Source organism: Colossoma macropomum, unplaced genomic scaffold (assembly GCF_904425465.1).
Source record: "Colossoma macropomum unplaced genomic scaffold, Colossoma_macropomum, whole genome shotgun sequence".
Taxonomy (NCBI): domain Eukaryota; kingdom Metazoa; phylum Chordata; class Actinopteri; order Characiformes; family Serrasalmidae; genus Colossoma; species Colossoma macropomum.
The window spans coordinates 29124348-29143484 of record NW_023494800.1 but is presented as its reverse complement, the minus strand read 5'-3'; the positions used below and the strand labels follow the sequence as shown (position 1 = coordinate 29143484).

The window sequence follows — 19137 nt, the reverse complement described above, 5'->3', positions numbered from 1 at the left end:
GTTTGGAGTTTTGGAGGTGTAAAGTGTGCCTGATACTCCGGTTGCTTTAACCGTGCCCTACTTTAGTCCATGTTTATAGACTCATAATCAAGGCCATTAGAGGTCACTGAAAATCTCCAGGTGATTTGAGGAGAGTCTATGATGATAAGCGTGCAGTTAGCTATGCTAATTGATGGGGTATAAGCTACTATTACTTGTTAGCTACACTTGTTAGCCTCATAGCTCCAGTACTAAAACTAAAGCTGTGCACTACAGAAACCAAACATACTGGCATTCAAAAGTAATACACGCACATATTGTCACTGTAAGAGCAAAACATACTTCGTATCTCCAAAAAGGTGACTTTACAGGAGAAGAAAAACCTTCCTAACTTTTACTTGAAGTCTGTGGAGAAATGATATATTTGAAGTAATTTTTTGCATTATTTCTGTTAGTCTGTTCATCATGAAATTTTGACATAAGATAAATCATTTTAAATCAGTAAAAAAAGAAACAAAAGAAAAAAAATGGACATACTAAGTTTTGTCGACAGTAACTAATATATATATATATATATATATATATGTATATATATATATATATGTATATATATATTTATATGTATATATATATATATATGTATATTTTATATATATGTATATATATATATGTATATAGGGGTGGTAGGAAAAATCGATTCTTAGATGCATCGCAATGCAGATGTGGACAATTCTGAATCGGTTCACAAATGTCAAAAATGTATTTTTTTTTATTATTTTAATTGATAACGTAATGTTGACGGATCGCAAAAGGCGGAACTTTGCGAAGTGCAGAAGTGCAGCGCCCGGACAGTCTATGGAGGCACACTACATTAAAACCTAGTGCAGGGGTCGCAACCCAAATGTTAATAAGAGTCATTTTGTCCATTCAACAAATCAAACCACTTTGGGAGCCTCAACATTGAGTCCAGTTTACCATCTTGGCTGTAAATATGTCTCAGTATGTGCTGATGTCCTAGTATAGGCAAAAAAATATAATATAAACAAAAACTCAGACTCACTTTGCTCTGCTTTAAGCTTTAGCTCAGCTGTAGCCGCTTTTCTCACATCTCTGGCAGGAAACTTTAACACAAAAGTAGAACAGTTTCTTGTAAAATGTCTCTCAGTGCTGTACCTTTTACGAGGCTGTAGTCAGTTTCTCGTTCTCCAGCTTCTCGTTCGAATATTCCCATTCCACCTTAAATGGTGCTTGAGGCGCCAGAATGTAACTGCTGCACCATTTAAGGTGGAACGGGAAAATTCAAATAAGAAGCTGGAGAACGAGAAACTTCAGCTTCATGTTTTTTTAGTGTTTGACTGTTTCTTGTTGCAGATTAAACCAACTGGAGTGATTATAAACATCTATTAGTCTCCAAATTATCGAAGTTCATCTTAAATCTTTCTCTTTGCCTTTTCGTTAGCTACTAGCTGGCTAGGTGAACTAGCGGTTATAGGCTACATTAACTCCAGCGTTTAAGACCATTTATTGTTAAACTGTGTTGAACGATCAGCAGAGCTTTATTTTACTGTAAAGGAGGATTATTTTATTTTTACCTACAACTCTAATTCAGCTGTGGAGCCGCAGGTTGCCGACACCTGAGCCAGCGTATGGAAGCACTTTGGCTTCTGTGCAGTTGAGGGAGAAAACCATATTATATGTTTCCACCCATTTTCCGCCCGGTTGTAGTTGCTGCCAACCAGAGCACCATCGATCAAGCGATGTCAAAACTTTGACCCAACTCGGAAATTCAAACTCTATCACAACTTTTATTGCCAAGGATTTGCGCCCGTACTCAGTCTTTGAGAACCAGGGCTTTCGCGCTATGTTGGACACTTTGGAGCCGAGATGCAGCGTCTCGTCTCAAAGATATTTTACTGACACAACGACCCTCCCCTCTCTACAACGAGACCAAAACCGAAGTTATGAAATCACTGAAGAAAATCGCCACAGGATCTTATTTTATTACTGCTGCCAGCGTCTCATGTGCTCCAAACAAGAGCCACATCGCTTCACTTGCCACATCACTTCCATTTGTTTAGAAGTAAATTCATTATGGATCATTATAAATACTGTGCTTTAAAAGTTCCAAGTTGTCACACAGTGAGAAAAAAGAAATCCTGAACAGATAAAAAGATGCATCGATAATCATTTTATAATTGAATTGAATATATATATATATATATATATATATATATATATATATATATATATATATATATATATATATACATATATATCTGGGCCCACTCATCCATGTGGGAGGCACTCTCAACCGATTCGGGTATGACCAAGACTTCCAAATATGACCCTGGCCCCCTAATTCCCCAGACCCAATTGAGCTTCTGTGGGACCACCTCAATCGTCATGTTTGCTCTATGGATCCTCCCCCACGCACCTTCCAGCAGCTGTGGGATGGACTGCAGTCAGCATGGCTCCAGATACCTGTGACAACCTACCAGGACCTTAGTGAGTCACTCCCAGCCCATCTAGCTGCTGGTGCGTGCTGCCCACAGCGGTTACTCTGGATATTAGCTGGTGGTCATAATAAGGTGACTCGACTGTGTATGTTAGACACGGAAAGAAGAGAGAGAGAGAAAGAAAAGAGAAATAGAAAAAAACTAGAGAGACCATGAGTGTGGGTGAGAGAGAGAGAGAGAGAAAGAAAACAGAGAGAGAGAGAGACAGAGAGAGAGAGAGAGAGAGACAGACTGACAGACAGAGCGAGTGAGAGAGGCTTATGATTTCTAATCTTTAGTAAATGTGTGATATTTTGACAGATTCATCCACAAAGTCATGATGCCTGAAGTGTTTAGACACACACAGATCTTAACAATGAACATTCGTTTGTGACCCAGACGGGTCAAGGTTTACATGAGGTCAGGAGTCACAGCCTCGTCTGGCATGTGTAACAGCCAATTACATCAACTAATCAGCAGCAATTACCACACATTCACAGCACACACACCGACGGAGAACGAGGCTCGACCCAACACAACTCAACACAACCCAACACACTTTGGTTCTTCCTAGACACTAAAATGTGCAGGGTGGGGTGTTGGGGGTCCTCCAGGACCAGGTTTGGGAACCACTGATTTGTGGTGACAGAGGATTTGGGAAGAAACATTGAATAAGATGCACTGAAATGAGTCTATGCAGTATGTAGTTTAAAAAAAAAATACGGGACACTTTTTCCGCTTTTTTTAATCATCTCTTCTCGGAAAAGACCACCTGGCTAGTGGCCCCCAGGTAATTAGAGTTTGATAGCCCTGCTGTAGAGAATGTGTTAACTTATTTTCACTTCGAAGATCTACAAAACATGTAAACTGACCAGGGGTGTTCAAACTTTTGTACCTGTTAATGTGTGTGTGTGTGTGTGTCCTGCAGGAGGAGAGTGTGTGTTGGCAGCGCTGGCAGCAGTAGAGTGGTGTCCAGTACAGAGTCCTTCATCCAGCCTGTACACAAACCCTACATCACCATGTGCCCCAACCACCGTCTGTGTAGCTCCTACAAGTATGAACACACATATATTATATATAAATCTACATACATACAGTTGTAATAATAACTCAAATAACTCACAGTTGAAATTAAATAATGAATATGAACCCCACTTGAACCAGCTCTGTTTACTTGTAAGTGAAATAATTGATAAAATAAGACACAGCTGGACATTGCAGAGCTGAGCAGCCAATTGTCCAATTACTTTTGAGGCCCTAGCAATGTATGAAAATGGTTGTAATTTCTACACTGTTCACCCAATTTGGGGGCAATTAGCATCCAATCAACGGCTGCACTTTCATGTTCATTATCCGAATTTAACTCCAATATTCTGGTGTAGACAGTCAAAATAATAACAACCACCCCTCATTTATGGATTTCCAGTCAAAATGATCACAAAGTATAAGTTACTCATTTTTCTGCAACAGGAAAAAAGCAAAAAAACGCACATATTTAACGAAATATAATGCAGAAGCCTCAACAACTAAATCTAGTCTCAGCTGTGTGAGTCAGTGAGTCACTCTCTACCTTTATTCCAGCTTCCATTCTTTTCAGGAGACTCACTTTCAGTTCCTCAAAGAATCTGCAGACACACCTCCAAAGTTCAGTCTTAGAAGCTGGTTTAGCACTTTCTGTGAATCACAATCCAAGTAATCGATTACAAATTTAGACCCATGAGTCTATAAAAACCTTTCAGGTGTCCAGTTTCAGTGTAGAAAGTCTGGAGTTTTTGTGCTGAGTGTAATGTCATGTAAACGCACTCAGTGTCTGATTCTGAGTGTAATACTGGAGAGAATGTGAGGTCTGTGATTTCTTGATGATCGGACCCTGACAGTGAACAATGTGTGGGTGTTGCAGGACAGTGTACAAGGTGTCCTACAGACAGGTGACCAGAGTGGTGCAGAGCACTCCCTTTTACCCAGAATGCTGTCCGGGATGGCGCCGCTTACACTCGCACAACTGTAACCACGGTAAGAAGCAGCTCTCAAACTCACAGCTGTTCATGTCCAGTTAGAAGTAGGACAGAGCGGCTCATTAGTTGACCGAAACCTGCAAAACCCAGAGCTCATACTAGATTAGCCGCTTGGTGATTGGGCCGTGTTCATATCTGGATAGCTGTAGTTACTAGTTTTATATATGAAATATCCACAAGAAGGGCAGTCCAGTTAACCACAGCTAAGGACAAAAAAACAGCCAGAAAAGTACGCCAGCTGAAATGAACGTAAGGATGGAGGCTGAATCTGGTGTTAAGAGGCTAAAAGTATTTTACCAGTAAAACCAGCAGAGAAATAAATGAGAAAGCCTGTTTTATTATTCAGAACGGACATCGGCAGGTTTCGTGCTGAATGAATAACTGCCACTTCCATTTTTAAGTCTATGTAACGGTCTTCTTTACGTTTATCTTCATTTATTTTGATTGGTCAGTGTCCAAAATGTACATTTTTCTGATTGTGTTTTGGTTTATTTATTCATATTATTTTAATATTGAAAGTAAATCTGAGTGGTTGGTTTGGGTGGGCCATGTTAAAAATGAGTGGGCTTAGCCTGCTGGGTTCAATCACACTGCCGCCGCCGCTCTCTCCTTCTCTAACTGTGTGTGTGCAACTTTTCTTCTCTTTGTCCGTAGCGGTGTGTGTGCAGGCATGTGTGAATGGAGGATCTTGCATGAGGCCAAATCACTGCACGTGTCCGACAGGCTGGACTGGACACTACTGCCAGATAGGTACACACACACACAAGATACACTACTGTTCATACATTTGTAATCACGTCACATTAATAATTGCAGCAGTTTTATTCACTCATATCGTACACAGTGTAGACTGAAATACATAAGCTCCAATACAATACCATACAATAAGTGATTCCAGACCTGAATGATGATTCCAAACTCTGGAATTGTGATCCCAAGCTAAAATAGTCATTCCAAAAGTTTGAATGGCAATTCCAAACCTGAATGGTGATTCCAAACTTATATGGTGATTCAGTACTTTTTTACTGGTGATTCCAAATCTGAACAGTGATTCTAAGATAAAATAGTGATTCCAAAAATTGGAATGGCAATTCCAAACCTGAATATAGATTCCAAACTTTGGAACTGTGATTCCAAACCTGAATGGTGAGTGGACACTTTTGAATGGTGATTCCAAACCTGATTTGTGATTCCAGATTTTTGAATGGTGATCCCAAAGTGAAATGATGATTCCACACGTTTGAATGATGATTCCAAACCTGAATAGTGATCCCAAACTTTTGAATCCCGAACTAAAATAATGATTCCAAACGTTTGAACGGTGTACAAACTTCTGCAAATACGTAAAAATAAACTTACACTCCTGCAAGCTTACACACACACACACACACACACACACAGACACACACACACACACACGCACACACACACACACACACACAGACACACACACACACACACAGACACATTTCAACAGCAGGAACTAATCAGCGTGGTGTCAACTGTCTGAGACTCTTCTGAAGACTGAACGTTCAGCTTTAGTGAAAATGTCCAGAGAAAATCCCAGTTCACGCTGAAAACATCTGGATGCAGTTACTAAACGACAAACAAGTGAAATTTGAGAAAATGTGCCAAAATGATGGACTGGGTCTAACGTCCTCTGTGTTTTTACCCCCCCCAGATGTGGATGAGTGTCGGGGGTCGCATGGTTGCGCTCAGCAGTGCGTGAACTCTGCAGGAAGTTATCGGTGCGTGTGCGCCGACGGATTCCGTTTAGCGGAAGATGGACGGTCGTGTCAGAGTCCTCCTCCCTCCCCCACACCAGCCAGCCAGCCCAAAGCAAACGATCGCCCACCCACCAGCAGCGATGCAGGTGAGCATCACCCATCCAGACATAACAATCTATCCCAGGTTTCCACACCAGGCTTCTAATCTATGATTAGAAGCCTGGTGTGGAAACCCATTCACTCACTCAGACACATACAAGGGCCAAACAGATGTCAGCTTAACCTTTTGACCTTTTAGTGGCCTTTGCCGTCTTTTACACCTGTTCCCATGTCCAGCACGTTTGAACATGGCTGATATGTTTCACAGGTTTTTATAATGTTTATATTAACATGTGAGTGCGTTCTATGTGTGTGAATCCTACAATAGGCTGTCAAAAATGACAATAGTTTTTGATTAACCGCACTATTTTGTGTAGTTAATCGCGATTAATTGCAGATTTTATTGACAAAATAATCTTTAAAAGAATGTATTAATTACTTTTAATAAGTCAGTAACGTTATATGAACACACACCTTCAACATGAAGATCATATGATCCCCACAGAGTGAACACACTTTTCCGGTTTTCACCACCAACGTCCAGTGAGAGCAACAGCGTTTGCATGTTCCAACCTATGTGTGTATATATCCTATATATTATATATACAGTCAATGAGTGTAAATGCCATATATATAGTCAATGAGTGTAAACATCATATATATCATTTTCACATTCAGTGACTGCATATATTATTTATATCACATATACAATTGTTTATATCATTTACAACATGTATACAGTCAGTGAGTGATTATATCATATCATTATCCAGTCAGTGAGTTTTTATATCATGTATATTCTCAATGAGTGTATATATCAGGCACATTGTATATATTTTAAACACACACATACACAAACACCATAAATACAGTCAATGAGTGTATATATCAGGCACATTGTATATATTTTAAACACACACATACACAAACACCATAAATACAGTCAATGAGTGTATATATCAGGCACATTGTATATATTTTAAACACACACATACACAAACACCATAAATACAGTCAATGAGTGTATATATCAGGCACATTGTATATATTTTAAACACACACATACACAAACACCATAAATACAGTCAATGAGTGTATATATCAGGCACATTGTATATATTTTAAACACACACATACACAAACACCATAAATACAGTCAATGAGTGTATATATCAGACATATTATTTATGCAGTCAGTGAGTGTTTACATCTTATATATTTTATATATCGTATATACAGTCTATGGCTTGGTTCCTCTGTGATTGTAGCTCTCGAGGGTAACTGAAGCTCTACCAAACTGTTGCTTTTGTTAGTTTGCTGCTCATTGATTTATCCACAGTTCTCCTGTGAGTGTCTGTCCAGTGTGGCCAGCTGACGATGCTGAAAGTTTCACTTTAAAATATGTTTAAAAGCTGTATTTTAATGAAAGCGATACAATCACGAGTTTTATCAGAACAACATACAGCGCATCGCAGCTGAGCTTCAGCCTGCACTGCTACAGATGGGGCGGAGAGTGAAATTAATGCCTTGAAAAAATGCGTTAAGAGCATTTAAACATTTGTTGCATTAATGATTTGTGTTGTAAACTCATAAACGTTTTGTGTACAGTTGTTTACAAATGTTTGAGTCCATGTTGTGGTTGATTTTCTAAGCAAAAATAAGCGAACACTTCCTGTACAGAGAACACAATTCTGCACATTTTAATGCACAATTACTGTTTATTTGCTTAATTTAATATATTGGGGAGGACAAAAAATCATGTGGCCTAAGCTAAAGTTACGGCATGTTTAATATTTTAGGTATATTTTTTTCTAATATGTTAAACCAAATAATAAAAACTAAAATTTCCAGAAAATGTCATCTCTTATCTGTAGAGGACGTGCTACCTCATTTTTACTTAGAAATCCAAAAGTTCAAACTTTTGCATACGGCTGTATGTCCTAACTGTGTGTGGTGCATGTTTATGTGTATTTATTAGCCTTCGCACTCCAAATAGATACAAAGAGGTCATTCTCAGGTCATATCAGTTCGTATTTACACATATTACATTCTACAATATGTGTAAATGCCTTTTTGGTGGTGCTTGTCTGAACAATGCATACAATACTTTGTGTGTGTGTGTGTGTGTAGTGTGTTTGTGTGTATGTGGTCGCATTCGCACTCCGTGTGGATAAAAAACATCTGCAGGGCATTCTCAGTTATTCGTTTATGAGTGTTGCTAATATAACCACAAAGAATGGGCCTCTGTAGTTACCCTCAAGTTTAACCAACCATTCCTGAAATATGTTACACATGACACAATACATCCACTGTGGTTTCATCATCTGCACCAGTTTTTCCCAACCCTGGTCCCGGAGCCCCTTGGGGACTCTGACTAGGGATGCACAATGATATCCAAATCATTTCAGTATCAGGAGATAATTGTTTAAAAAATGTTGCTCACTATATGGACAAAAGTATTGGGACACCCCTCCTAATTGATTTCAGGTGTTTTAGTCACACCCATCGCTAACAGGTGGATAAAATTTAGCACATAGCCTTGCAGTCTTGATAGTGAAACACTGGCAGTAGAGGGTCGCACTGATGAGCTCAGTGACTTTAAACATGGCTCTGTTATAGGATGCCGCCTCTGCCACAAGTCAGTTTGTGAAATTCTGTCCTGCTAGATCTGCCCATCAACTGCAAGTGCTATTATTGTGAAATAGAAGCATCCAGGCCACAACAGCTCAGCCGCAAAGCGTCAGACCACCGAGTGCTGAAGTGCCTATCCTCTGCTGAACACAAGCCTAAAATCAAAATGCATGTTGCCAAGCGTTGGATGGAGTGGTGTAAAGCTACACTTCTCTATCGGTCAGTCTGATGGAGAGTCTGGGTTTGGCGAAGGTCAGGAGAACGTTACCTGCCTGACTGCACTGTGCCAGCTGTACAGTTTGGTGGAGGAGGGATGATGATATGGGGTTGTTTTTCAGGGGTTGTTCTAGAACCCTTAGTTCCAGTGAAGGGAAATCTTAATGCTTCAGCACCAAGACATTCTGGACAACTGTACACTTCCAACTTTGTGGGAACAGTTTGGGGAAGAACCTTTTCTGTTCCAGCATGACTGAGTCCCAGAGCACAAAGCAGCTCCATAAAGGCCTGGCTGGGGGAGTTTGGTGTGGAAGAACTTGACTGGCCCTCACAGAGCCCTGACCTCAACCCCATCACACACCTTTGGGATGAACTAGAACGGAGATTGTGAGCCAGACGCTACAAACTGTTTATGTTTTCCGTCAGATTTTATCAGTCATTTTAAACATTTGTCAAACGGTAATTTGATCTTGTGAACAGACTGTCCTCTAAAGACTTTGATCTGAGCTACTACAGTAGTGTAACGTCTGAAGATGCTGTCTTAAGTGTTTAAAATGGAAGGCAGGACTGTCCGGTCACCAGCTGAAATATGAATGGGAAAGCTCTTAGCACTCAACATGTTGTCTGTTTACAGGAAAAGTCCCGCCCTTCAAGAAAAAGAGCCAATAGGCTTGCCAGCTGCGAGCAGGGGAAGCCCCCCTCGCTGTGGAGATTTGCACAAGAACAAGCTGGAAAAAAAAAATGTTTTTTGTGTGTTGTGTGAGCCAAAAATACAAACTACTTCAAATCTGTTTTTGGAGCAATGATGTGGCTTTTAGTTTAATTTTTTGGGTCTCTTGCGTGACTGGAAATAACTGCCCATTGCAAAGATTGCCGCAGAGTGAGCAGACTTTCCTTATAAGGACTCCAGAGAACTTGTAGAGAGGAAAATTACACTCTGTAATGTCTTCCGGGTTTCTCAAACACTAGAGGGCGCTCCCGAGTCCAAAATGAATGGGTTAATATGGAGCATTTGAACAAAATCATAGTTTATACATGCCTAAACTTTTTTTACTGTAAAAGAATACAATCATTCGGCGTCTCATGTACTTTCATGACCTATGTGAGCGTGAACAGCCAATGAGCTGCTCCGCTCACCAACCAATCAGTGCTCAGTAGCAGTAATGTTGGCGTCCTGCTGCCCAAAACCTGTTTGCTGTAGAAAAAAAGGAAACATACAGGTGAGTTTTTTTTTTTTGCTTTTTTAGTGAAATCCATCCTTCTACTTTCAAAAAAGTTCCATTTACTCCCATGCATTGAGGACTCGCTCATGGGCGCCCTCTGCTGTTTTGCAGTCGTGTTTTTGATATAACGGGGGAAATAGGAAGCGGCCACGCACCTCGTAAACCGGCTCTGGACCACTTGCTGTGTAACTGAGTAACTGTAAATTTAGCAAGCGAGGTTTGCTGTTAGCGCCCCCTGCTGGATGGAGGACATCAGCCAGTATCACGGTCCATTATTACTTCTGGTACGCGCTATGCCGCTCTCAACTCGTACCGTGAGTAATAGTGCACTGTGGCTGGTGGCTGCGTCTAGTGGACCGAACAGCAAACACACTCAGCCCAACAAACACCCACCGAAGACCACCATTCTCACTTTTCACCTTCCTCGCATTCCTCATTACCTCCTCTCCTCTGTTTCACATACAGTTTTCATTTCCTGAGCTGCTGAAAACCACAATAACCAGTCTGATGCAGGCCCCTCTCTCTTTCTCTCCCCCACTTACTTTATCTATCCATCTATATCTCGCTTTCCTCCGTCCGTATATCCGTCTCTCTCAAGCTGAGACTGGTTTTCTGCCTGCTAGAGTTTCTTGGCAAAACTCCATCCCCTTAAAAGGCTTCTTTTCCCCTGTTTTCCACTCCATCTTTCTCCCCCATCCCAAAACATTTCATATGCATCTCAACCTACAATAATACCAGACAAACTGTGAAAGCGTTTAGTGTATCCTAGCAAGATAAAGCGGAGTCTAGTCATTCTGATTGGCCTTGGATGTGGCCCAAACACGCGTTCCGTCCGTGGCTGGGTGTTAGCGCACTAGCCTACATGTGAGAAAACCACACTACTGCACTCACCTTTGTAGAACCCAGTGACAGTAATACGTTCCCTAGAATGTAATACATAGTACATTATTGAGAAGAACAGAAGGGTCAGCGCCAGCCCTCCAGTTGTGTTCCAGTCAAATTCGACTGTTTTGTTTTCTATCATAAATATAATATCTTTCATCTGATTTTCATAAGACTTCATTACTTTATCCAGACTTGGACGGTTAGAGTCGTATCCAGAACCAGTCTTATAAAAAACTCTTAAAAGTGGAGGTTGAGCTCCTCTCATTCCAGGCAGGGTTGATTCCTGAGTACACCACAGAAGCACTGCGGGAGATCTTTGGTAACTGCTCTCAAAATCCATTTTGAAACCAAATTTGAGCAAAAATGATCAACTTCCAAATATAATACACCATCAGTAATGTAATAAAGCATTACATATGGTCAATGTAATAAATTCCCAATAATGTAATAAGATATTATATTATCAGTAAAAGTATCGTTACATCAATTAAGGCACTGCATCACTTTGGGCAAGTTATTACATATTAAGTGAAGAGCAGTTTTTATTACATTATTTGGGAAGTTATTGCAGTATTGGGGTCTACATTCATTTGCATGACGCCAATGCCAGGCTGTACTTGGGACAGACTGTGTTAGCCAGCTAGCCCTGATGCTAGAGAGGCTTGTATCACTCAGCAGGTTCGAAAACTCGTTTTGGTCCGGCAAAGAAAGACTGGCCGTGACCAGAGCTGCTACGTCGAGTACTTTCGTGATGTACTGCTGCTTCACGTGTTCTCTACTGCACCGGACTGCCAAGCGGACCCTGTTTGGTGCGTTAGCCGGGACGCTGTATTTTTAGAGCTCCTGTTCCCACAGTGCTCAAAACTCCACAGAGTGCAGAGGACTACAGGCCACACACACACACACACACACACACACTCAGAGCTCAGGGAATACAGCAGCATCTGGAGGGCAGCATCAGAGCACTGACCTGCTCCCATTAAGGCCACACTGAAAGTGCTCTCTCTCTCTCTCTCTCTCTCTCTCTCTCTCTCTCTCTCTCTCTCTCTCTCTCGAGTATATTAGTCTTTCTACACAGCACTCAGTAAGTCTCTGCCCTCTAATTAAGCCCCTCTCTTTCTCTCTCTCTCTCTCATACACAACAGAGACAGACCCTGAGAAAGAAAGGAAAAGGACAAGACATAGAGAGACACACAAAAGCAAGAAGTGAGAGAGAGTAAGGGAAAAGGAGAGACAAATGTGAGAGAGACAGATAGAGGGAGAGAGAGTACTATACGTTTTCATGACCTCATGTCATAGATATCATATCATAGATAGATAGATAGATAGATAGATAGATAGATATAGACAGACATGCAGATAGATGGATACATAAATAGAGAGAATGAAAGAAAGTCAGAGAGACAAATAGAGGAAAGAGCGATAGACAGAAAGAGAGAGAGAGAGACAGAGAGAGAGAGGCAGACTCCTTTTGTCCTCCCTCACATGGAATCTAGAGCTCTCAACATTCTTTTCTTTTTCTTTCTATTTTCGCTCTCAGTTTTGGCTCAGCGCTCTGCTTCTCCTTCCAGACCCATCAGCTCTGTCTGCTGGGGGTTACTGCTTTCCTTCAAGCTCTCTCACTCGCTCTCTCTCTCTCATGCCCATAACAACACACATCTGGGACACATTGACCAGACATTAGTGTGTGTGTGTGTATGTGTGTGTGTGTGTGTATAAAGTGTGTTATTAACTGGTTTTCATTCTGATGCTGACTGTCCAATCAGGAGTCGAGGGCAAGGGCCTGCAGCTCTAGTCTCTCCTTAGTCTCTCGGGGTCAGACGTATTCTGGGACAACCAAGAGAGGTTTGGGCTAAATGTGGGGAAATATTAGGATGGGAACAAATAGAGTGAAATTTCTACACCAATGCAACTCCGTGAAGGCAGAGTTCTGCTGGGTTTTTGTCAAGTATTGTCCCACAGTGCTCCAGATATCGGAGTTCCAACTCCAGAATGTTGAGCCTGAATGGGAATGGTGTGCTTGTATACAGCTTTTTGATTGGATGTGCGGTTCTTTACAGTCAGTCATGTGGGATATTATAGCCACCACTAAGCAACCCCCTAGCAACCACCTAGGATACCATAGCAACCACCTAGCAACACCTGCCTCACATAATCAATTATTACATACATTGATTACATGCACATGCACTTTATTACATACATTACATACATGACTACTGTATGCCCCATGAGTCCTCTGTGTAAATATCGCTGCTGTTGGAACAAAACCTTGCATTTCCAAAATGGTAACTTTACAAGAGATACAAACATTCTTAACTTTGAATGGAAGTTAATGGAACTAGTTTTTCTATTGGTCCATTCATCTTGATATTTTACTATGTTGTAAAGGGCAGCTGGCATTTTTAGATTCTGTATAAAAAAAAAGGTAGCACTTTATTTTGGTGGTCCACTGTAGATGCTTTGTAGATAACTAACATTTAACTAAATATCTGTTAAATGCAACTGAACTTGAAGTTGTGTGTGAAAGATTCTATTAAATCTGCCCCTAAACCTAAACCTAACCCTAACCTTAACTTCAAGGCAAAACCTACACCTACTACTAATCTGTTACTACAGGTCAGTAACATGATTGGGTATAAAATGAGCATCTCGGTCTTTCAGAAGTAAAGATGAGGAGGGGTTCACCACTCAGAACTTCTGCTTTTCATCATCTACGGTACATAATATCATTAAAAGATTCAGAGAATCTGGAGAAATCTCTGTATGTAAGGGACAAGACCAAAAAACAGTATTTGCTGGTCGTGATCTTTGGACCCTCAGGCAGCACTGCATTAAAAACAGACATGATTCTGTAGTGGAAATCACTGCATGGGCTCAGAAACACTTCTGAAAACCACTGTCTGTGAAAACAGTTCATCACTGAAACCAAATATAAACAAGATCCAGAAATGCTGCCACCTTCTCTGGGCCTGAGCTCATTTAAAATGGACTGAGGGGAAGTGGAAAAGTGTCCTGTGGCCCAATGAATCAACATTTGAAATCCTTTTTGGAAATCATGGACACTGTGTCCCCCCAGGCTAAAGACCACTCAGTTTGTTATCAGTGCACAGTTCAAAAGCCAGTATTCCTGATGGTGCAGGGGGGCATTAGTGCACATGGCATGGGTGATGTGCACATCTGTGAAGACACCATTAATGCTGAATGATATATACATGTTTTGGCAACATATGCTGCCATCCAGACGACGTCTTTTTCAGGGAAGGCCTTGATTATTTCAGCAAGACAATCACAAACCACATTCTGCATGTATCACAACAGCATGGCTCTGTATTAAAAGAGTCCGGGTGCTAAACTGACCTGTCTACAGTCCAGACCTGTCACCACTGAAAACATTTGGCGCATTATGAAATGAAAAATACGATAAATGAGCCCCTGAACTGTTGAGCAGCTGAAATCCTATTATAAAATGAAACAATTTATTAAAATATATTTTCATGATAAAATATCATTTTATTTTATTAGTTGCCTGGATAAATACTTGTGATTCAGCATTTAAAGGTAGCCATTGTCACGGTTGACTGATTTTAGTTTGTTTGTCTGGAGTCTTTGTTGAACAGCGCTGGGTTACAGATGAGTTTCTTTCAGCAGGTAATCAGAAATCTGTAGATCCCTCCCAACCTAACCCTGGCCTCAGAGCACTGCACAGCTCGTTTTAGGCCGGAACGCCACTTTAATACGGAATTCGGTTGCTGTGTGCGGTCAAATGTGTGCGTATCGAGTTTACAGCTAGAGTCAGATTTTAGAGCCAGAATTATCCATTATATAAACTGTTTTTTTGTGTATGACTGTGAGAGAAAGAGAGAGAGAATGCCCGCCTGTGTCTCTCACCCCCTCCAGATCCCCCCCAGCTCCCCCTCTACGCTACTAAACTTATGGATTTGTCATCACTTTCACCCCGACTAATAAATTTCCCTCTTTCGCCCCAAAACTCCTCCTCTCCCCCTCTTTTTTCTGACCGGTTCTTCTCTCCACTGCACGCTCTGGCTTCTCTCGGCATATTAATCACACTGACCACAGCCTTACAGCAGGAAACGTGTCTGGACACACACACACACTCTCACAGACTCACACTAACACAGTGACACACTCACACTGGAGTGTTATTTACACTCTATTCAGTCTGCTTTATGTGCAGGTCATGTTTATGGGTGTATGCATGTGTGTGGGGGTGAGGTGTTTGGCTCTGATGAAGGTGTTTGTGTTGAAGGTGGAGGTGTGGGGCTGATGGAGAACGTTACAGAGGAAGTCCAGATCCTCAGGAGCAGAGTAGAGCTTCTGGAGCAGGTATCACATACACATAGACACTCTCTCTCTATGGGCGGGAGATATGGCCAAACTGTAACATCTCGATAATTTAGTTTTACGATATTCAATATATGTCGAAAATATTTCTCTTGTAGACAAAATGCAGCCACAAAACAGAAGTTCTAGATTCAAAAAGGCTGTAAAACTACATGAGTATGATTAGAGGTGGGCAATATGTTGATATTGTATCATTATCGTGATAAATGATGTGACAATACACTTTTCTGCATATCGTTAAAATCATAAAAAAAAAAAAAATGGCTTCATTGTACTTTACTGGAATGTTTTATAAACTTAAAAAATGTATGTTTTTTATTATTCTTTATTCCTTTTATTTATTTTATTCTCTTACATCTTCTATTTCTTTATATTTCATTAATTCATGTTTTTATTCATTTTATCCTTATCTGATCTATTTCTTGTTAAGTTACTATATTGTAATTTTAATGTTTTATTGATTTAACAGTTTATTGGTACCTTCTTATAATTCAATTTTACTATTATGATATTTATTACTTTATTATAATGTTTTCTTTTTACTACCCAAGTTTTCAATCCCCGATTTCTGTATTGGCTCAGCTGCATTGTAAATGAGGGTCTCCCTCAATGTATTCGGAGTTTAAATAAAGGTCGATTGATTGATTCTTCAATCAATTTCTGTTACTTTTACAACAATACTTGTCTTTTTAAAGATATATAATGAAATAAAGACAAGAGAAAACAATTTCAACAATACGACTTTAACATATGAAGCTAACTCAACTACAGGTGACTTAACTGTGTGTGATTTACACCAAAATCAAAAAGTCAGTCTCATTTTGAGACCCCTCTTTAACTGTAATTATAAACAGAGGCCATGACTGAGATGTCATTTGTAGACGGTTCCTAAACTTTTCTGGAGAAATTGTGTTCTAAAAGTTTAAAGACGCATCCGTTTTTCATGAAAACCAAGTCAGAACTGATTGTTTTAGTTACCAAAAATAATTTATGACTAACATTTTTTACCTGTCCTTCGAAGAAATCATTTACGTGAAAAAGAAGCCCAAACTCTTCGCATTCCGTTATTCCTCTGTTCTGCGCTATTCTTCTTAGTCAACGCTAACTTTAGCTCACTTCAGCACGTTAGCAAATATTTGATTCATAGATGGTCAAACTGTAGAATTTTACATGCCAACGAGAATAAAAAACACTTACACTTTACATAAAGTGTTAACTTATTAATATTAAGTAATGCATTTGCTAACATGAACAACATGAGGTACTACATGAATGACAGTTAGCTAATATTAAGTACACAAGTAACAACTGTATTAGTTAATGTTTTCACATGGGCTGTATCCCAATTCAAGGGCTGCATCCTTTGAAGGACGCGGTCTACGAAGGCGTGTCTTCGAAGGCTGTGTAGACCCACGGAGGCTGAACCGAAATGAGACGGTCTGCTCTGCGGCGGACTTCCTGTTTGCATCACAGCACCACTGGTCGTGCCCTTACTGTCACGTCACGAAACGCCGCTCTTATCAAGTTCTTTTAAAGTTCTTTAAACATGGAGAAACTTTGATTTCAGTTTTTTATTTTTTCATTTATTAGAGCTGGAGATGCTCCTCCCTGTCAGCTCTTTGCTCCCTAAAACAAAACGAAACGTTAACATAAGTTTTACTTCAGACCACATTGACATCTTTAACATCTGTTTCGTTCGCTATTCGACTCAGTTTAAACCCAATACTTACATTTAAAGTGTCTCCTCAGCCGCCGGTCGCTCCTCTGCTGACCAACACAACAGCATGAAATTAGAGCCAAAATATCGCTGCTGTCGGAACAAAACCTCCTATCTCCATTTGATGGTTTTTCAGTTTGTGACATAATTTAAAAATGTCTGTTACTCTTTACATTGTGTGTAAATTTCATGAAGAATGGACCAAAAGAAACGGCCCACAATTACTTGGACAAAAGTTTGGTTCCACTGACTTACATTAACAGTAAAGTGTTGTTGTTTTATCTTTCTCCTGTAAAGTTACCATTTTGGAGATGTTAGCTAACCATTATTATCAGTATCTCATGTTAAATACATTAAATGTTAGTCAACACAACATCAACTAATGCAGTTTTTGCTTGCTTAATATTGGCCATTATTAATGTAGTACTTCATATGTCGTTCATGTTAACAAATGCATTACTTAATACTGTAATATGATTTCGTCAACACTTATTGTAAAGTGTTGCCGGTTTACATCTTAATCAGTTTGCTGCTGTAGAATCTGGTGGCGTGCTAATCCAAACCGAGCCTGATTCAGAAATCTTCAGGAAAACGCTGCAAATCTGTTCTACCAACAAAAGTTTAAAATTTCTGCTAAAAATGTAAAAAATTCTGCTGAAATTGTAACATTTCTGCTACAATTTCTATAGACTGGCTGAATAGACCACTGTAGTCGTGGGGTCAGTTTTGTAGTGGGCGCCATGCTCTTATGCCCATATTAGGAACTCCAGGTCTGAGGTTCACTCCTCTATGGCCAGAATGAATAGGGTTTAAATGGTGCAGCAGTCACGTTCTGAACTGCTGCGCCATTTAAGGTGGAACGGGGAAATTCAAACAAGCAGTCGGCAAAAAAAAAAGCTAAATTCAGCTTCATGGAGAGTTGATATGAGGAGGTTTCTCTATTTCCGCTTAACAGCTGAACATCATTAACTTATTTTTGCTGTTTCACCAAACTAACAGGTCAGTATTTTGTCTTGTTTGGAACGGGAACATTCAAACCTAATTTCAGCCTCGTAGTTTCAACACGGGTCGTATTTTTGATAAGGAGTTTTAAGTGATAAGTGATTAGGAGGTTTTATTTACAGGTATACCTGTAAATATGTGCTACGGTAGAAGATTTCGATAAGGTAGCACAGCTCGTCACAGCATCGTCACAGCATCGGCACAGCCCGCTTTAGCTTTGTGTAGCTTAGTGACATCAGATTGATGTGCACTAGCTTTAGCTCACATGTAGCAATATTAGTATTATAGCTCTTTAACGACCTCGTAATTCAGAAGATCCAGTGATGTTCAGGAGAAGAATGTTCACAGGACAGAACGTATCGGGTTCTGAACATTTGTATTTAACACAGGGGGCGCTAGAGGCGATTTTTCTGAAAACCCTATTCATTTTAGAATAGAGAAATCAAGCTCAGACCCAGAGTTCCTAATATGGGCATAACGAGGACTACAGAATGACGCACGACTACAGTGGTCTGTAAAAGAGCGTAAACTGTTGTTGGGGAGGGGGATTCCTCAGATTTCTCTGCTGGCGGCAGGACCCCCCCTCCCAAAATAAAAAACGCTTCAAATCTACTCAAATCATGTGACATATTTATATTCAGAGCAGTGAATAAACACACACACACACACACACACACACACACACACACTCATATTTCATAGCAGGTAACGTGTGCAACATTAAGCAGAAAAACCTAAGGCTTTCAAAGACTTTCACTAATGACAATCAGAAAGGGTTGCCAG

General features: G+C 40.2%; 1 protein-coding gene across 2 annotated transcripts in view; it reads left to right on the top strand.

Moving 5' to 3' along the window:
* Nucleotides 1-19137, top strand: part of egfl7 (EGF-like-domain, multiple 7) — a 29821-nt gene that overhangs the window by 7804 nt on the left and 2880 nt on the right. For both annotated transcript variants that reach the window (XM_036588279.1, XM_036588278.1), the window contains exons 3-7: nucleotides 3403-3528; nucleotides 4375-4487; nucleotides 5144-5239; nucleotides 6171-6362; nucleotides 15541-15617. In XM_036588279.1, the coding sequence (XP_036444172.1) occupies nucleotides 3403-3528; nucleotides 4375-4487; nucleotides 5144-5239; nucleotides 6171-6362; nucleotides 15541-15617 (604 nt within the window). The remainder of the gene's footprint in view (nucleotides 1-3402; nucleotides 3529-4374; nucleotides 4488-5143; nucleotides 5240-6170; nucleotides 6363-15540; nucleotides 15618-19137) is intronic.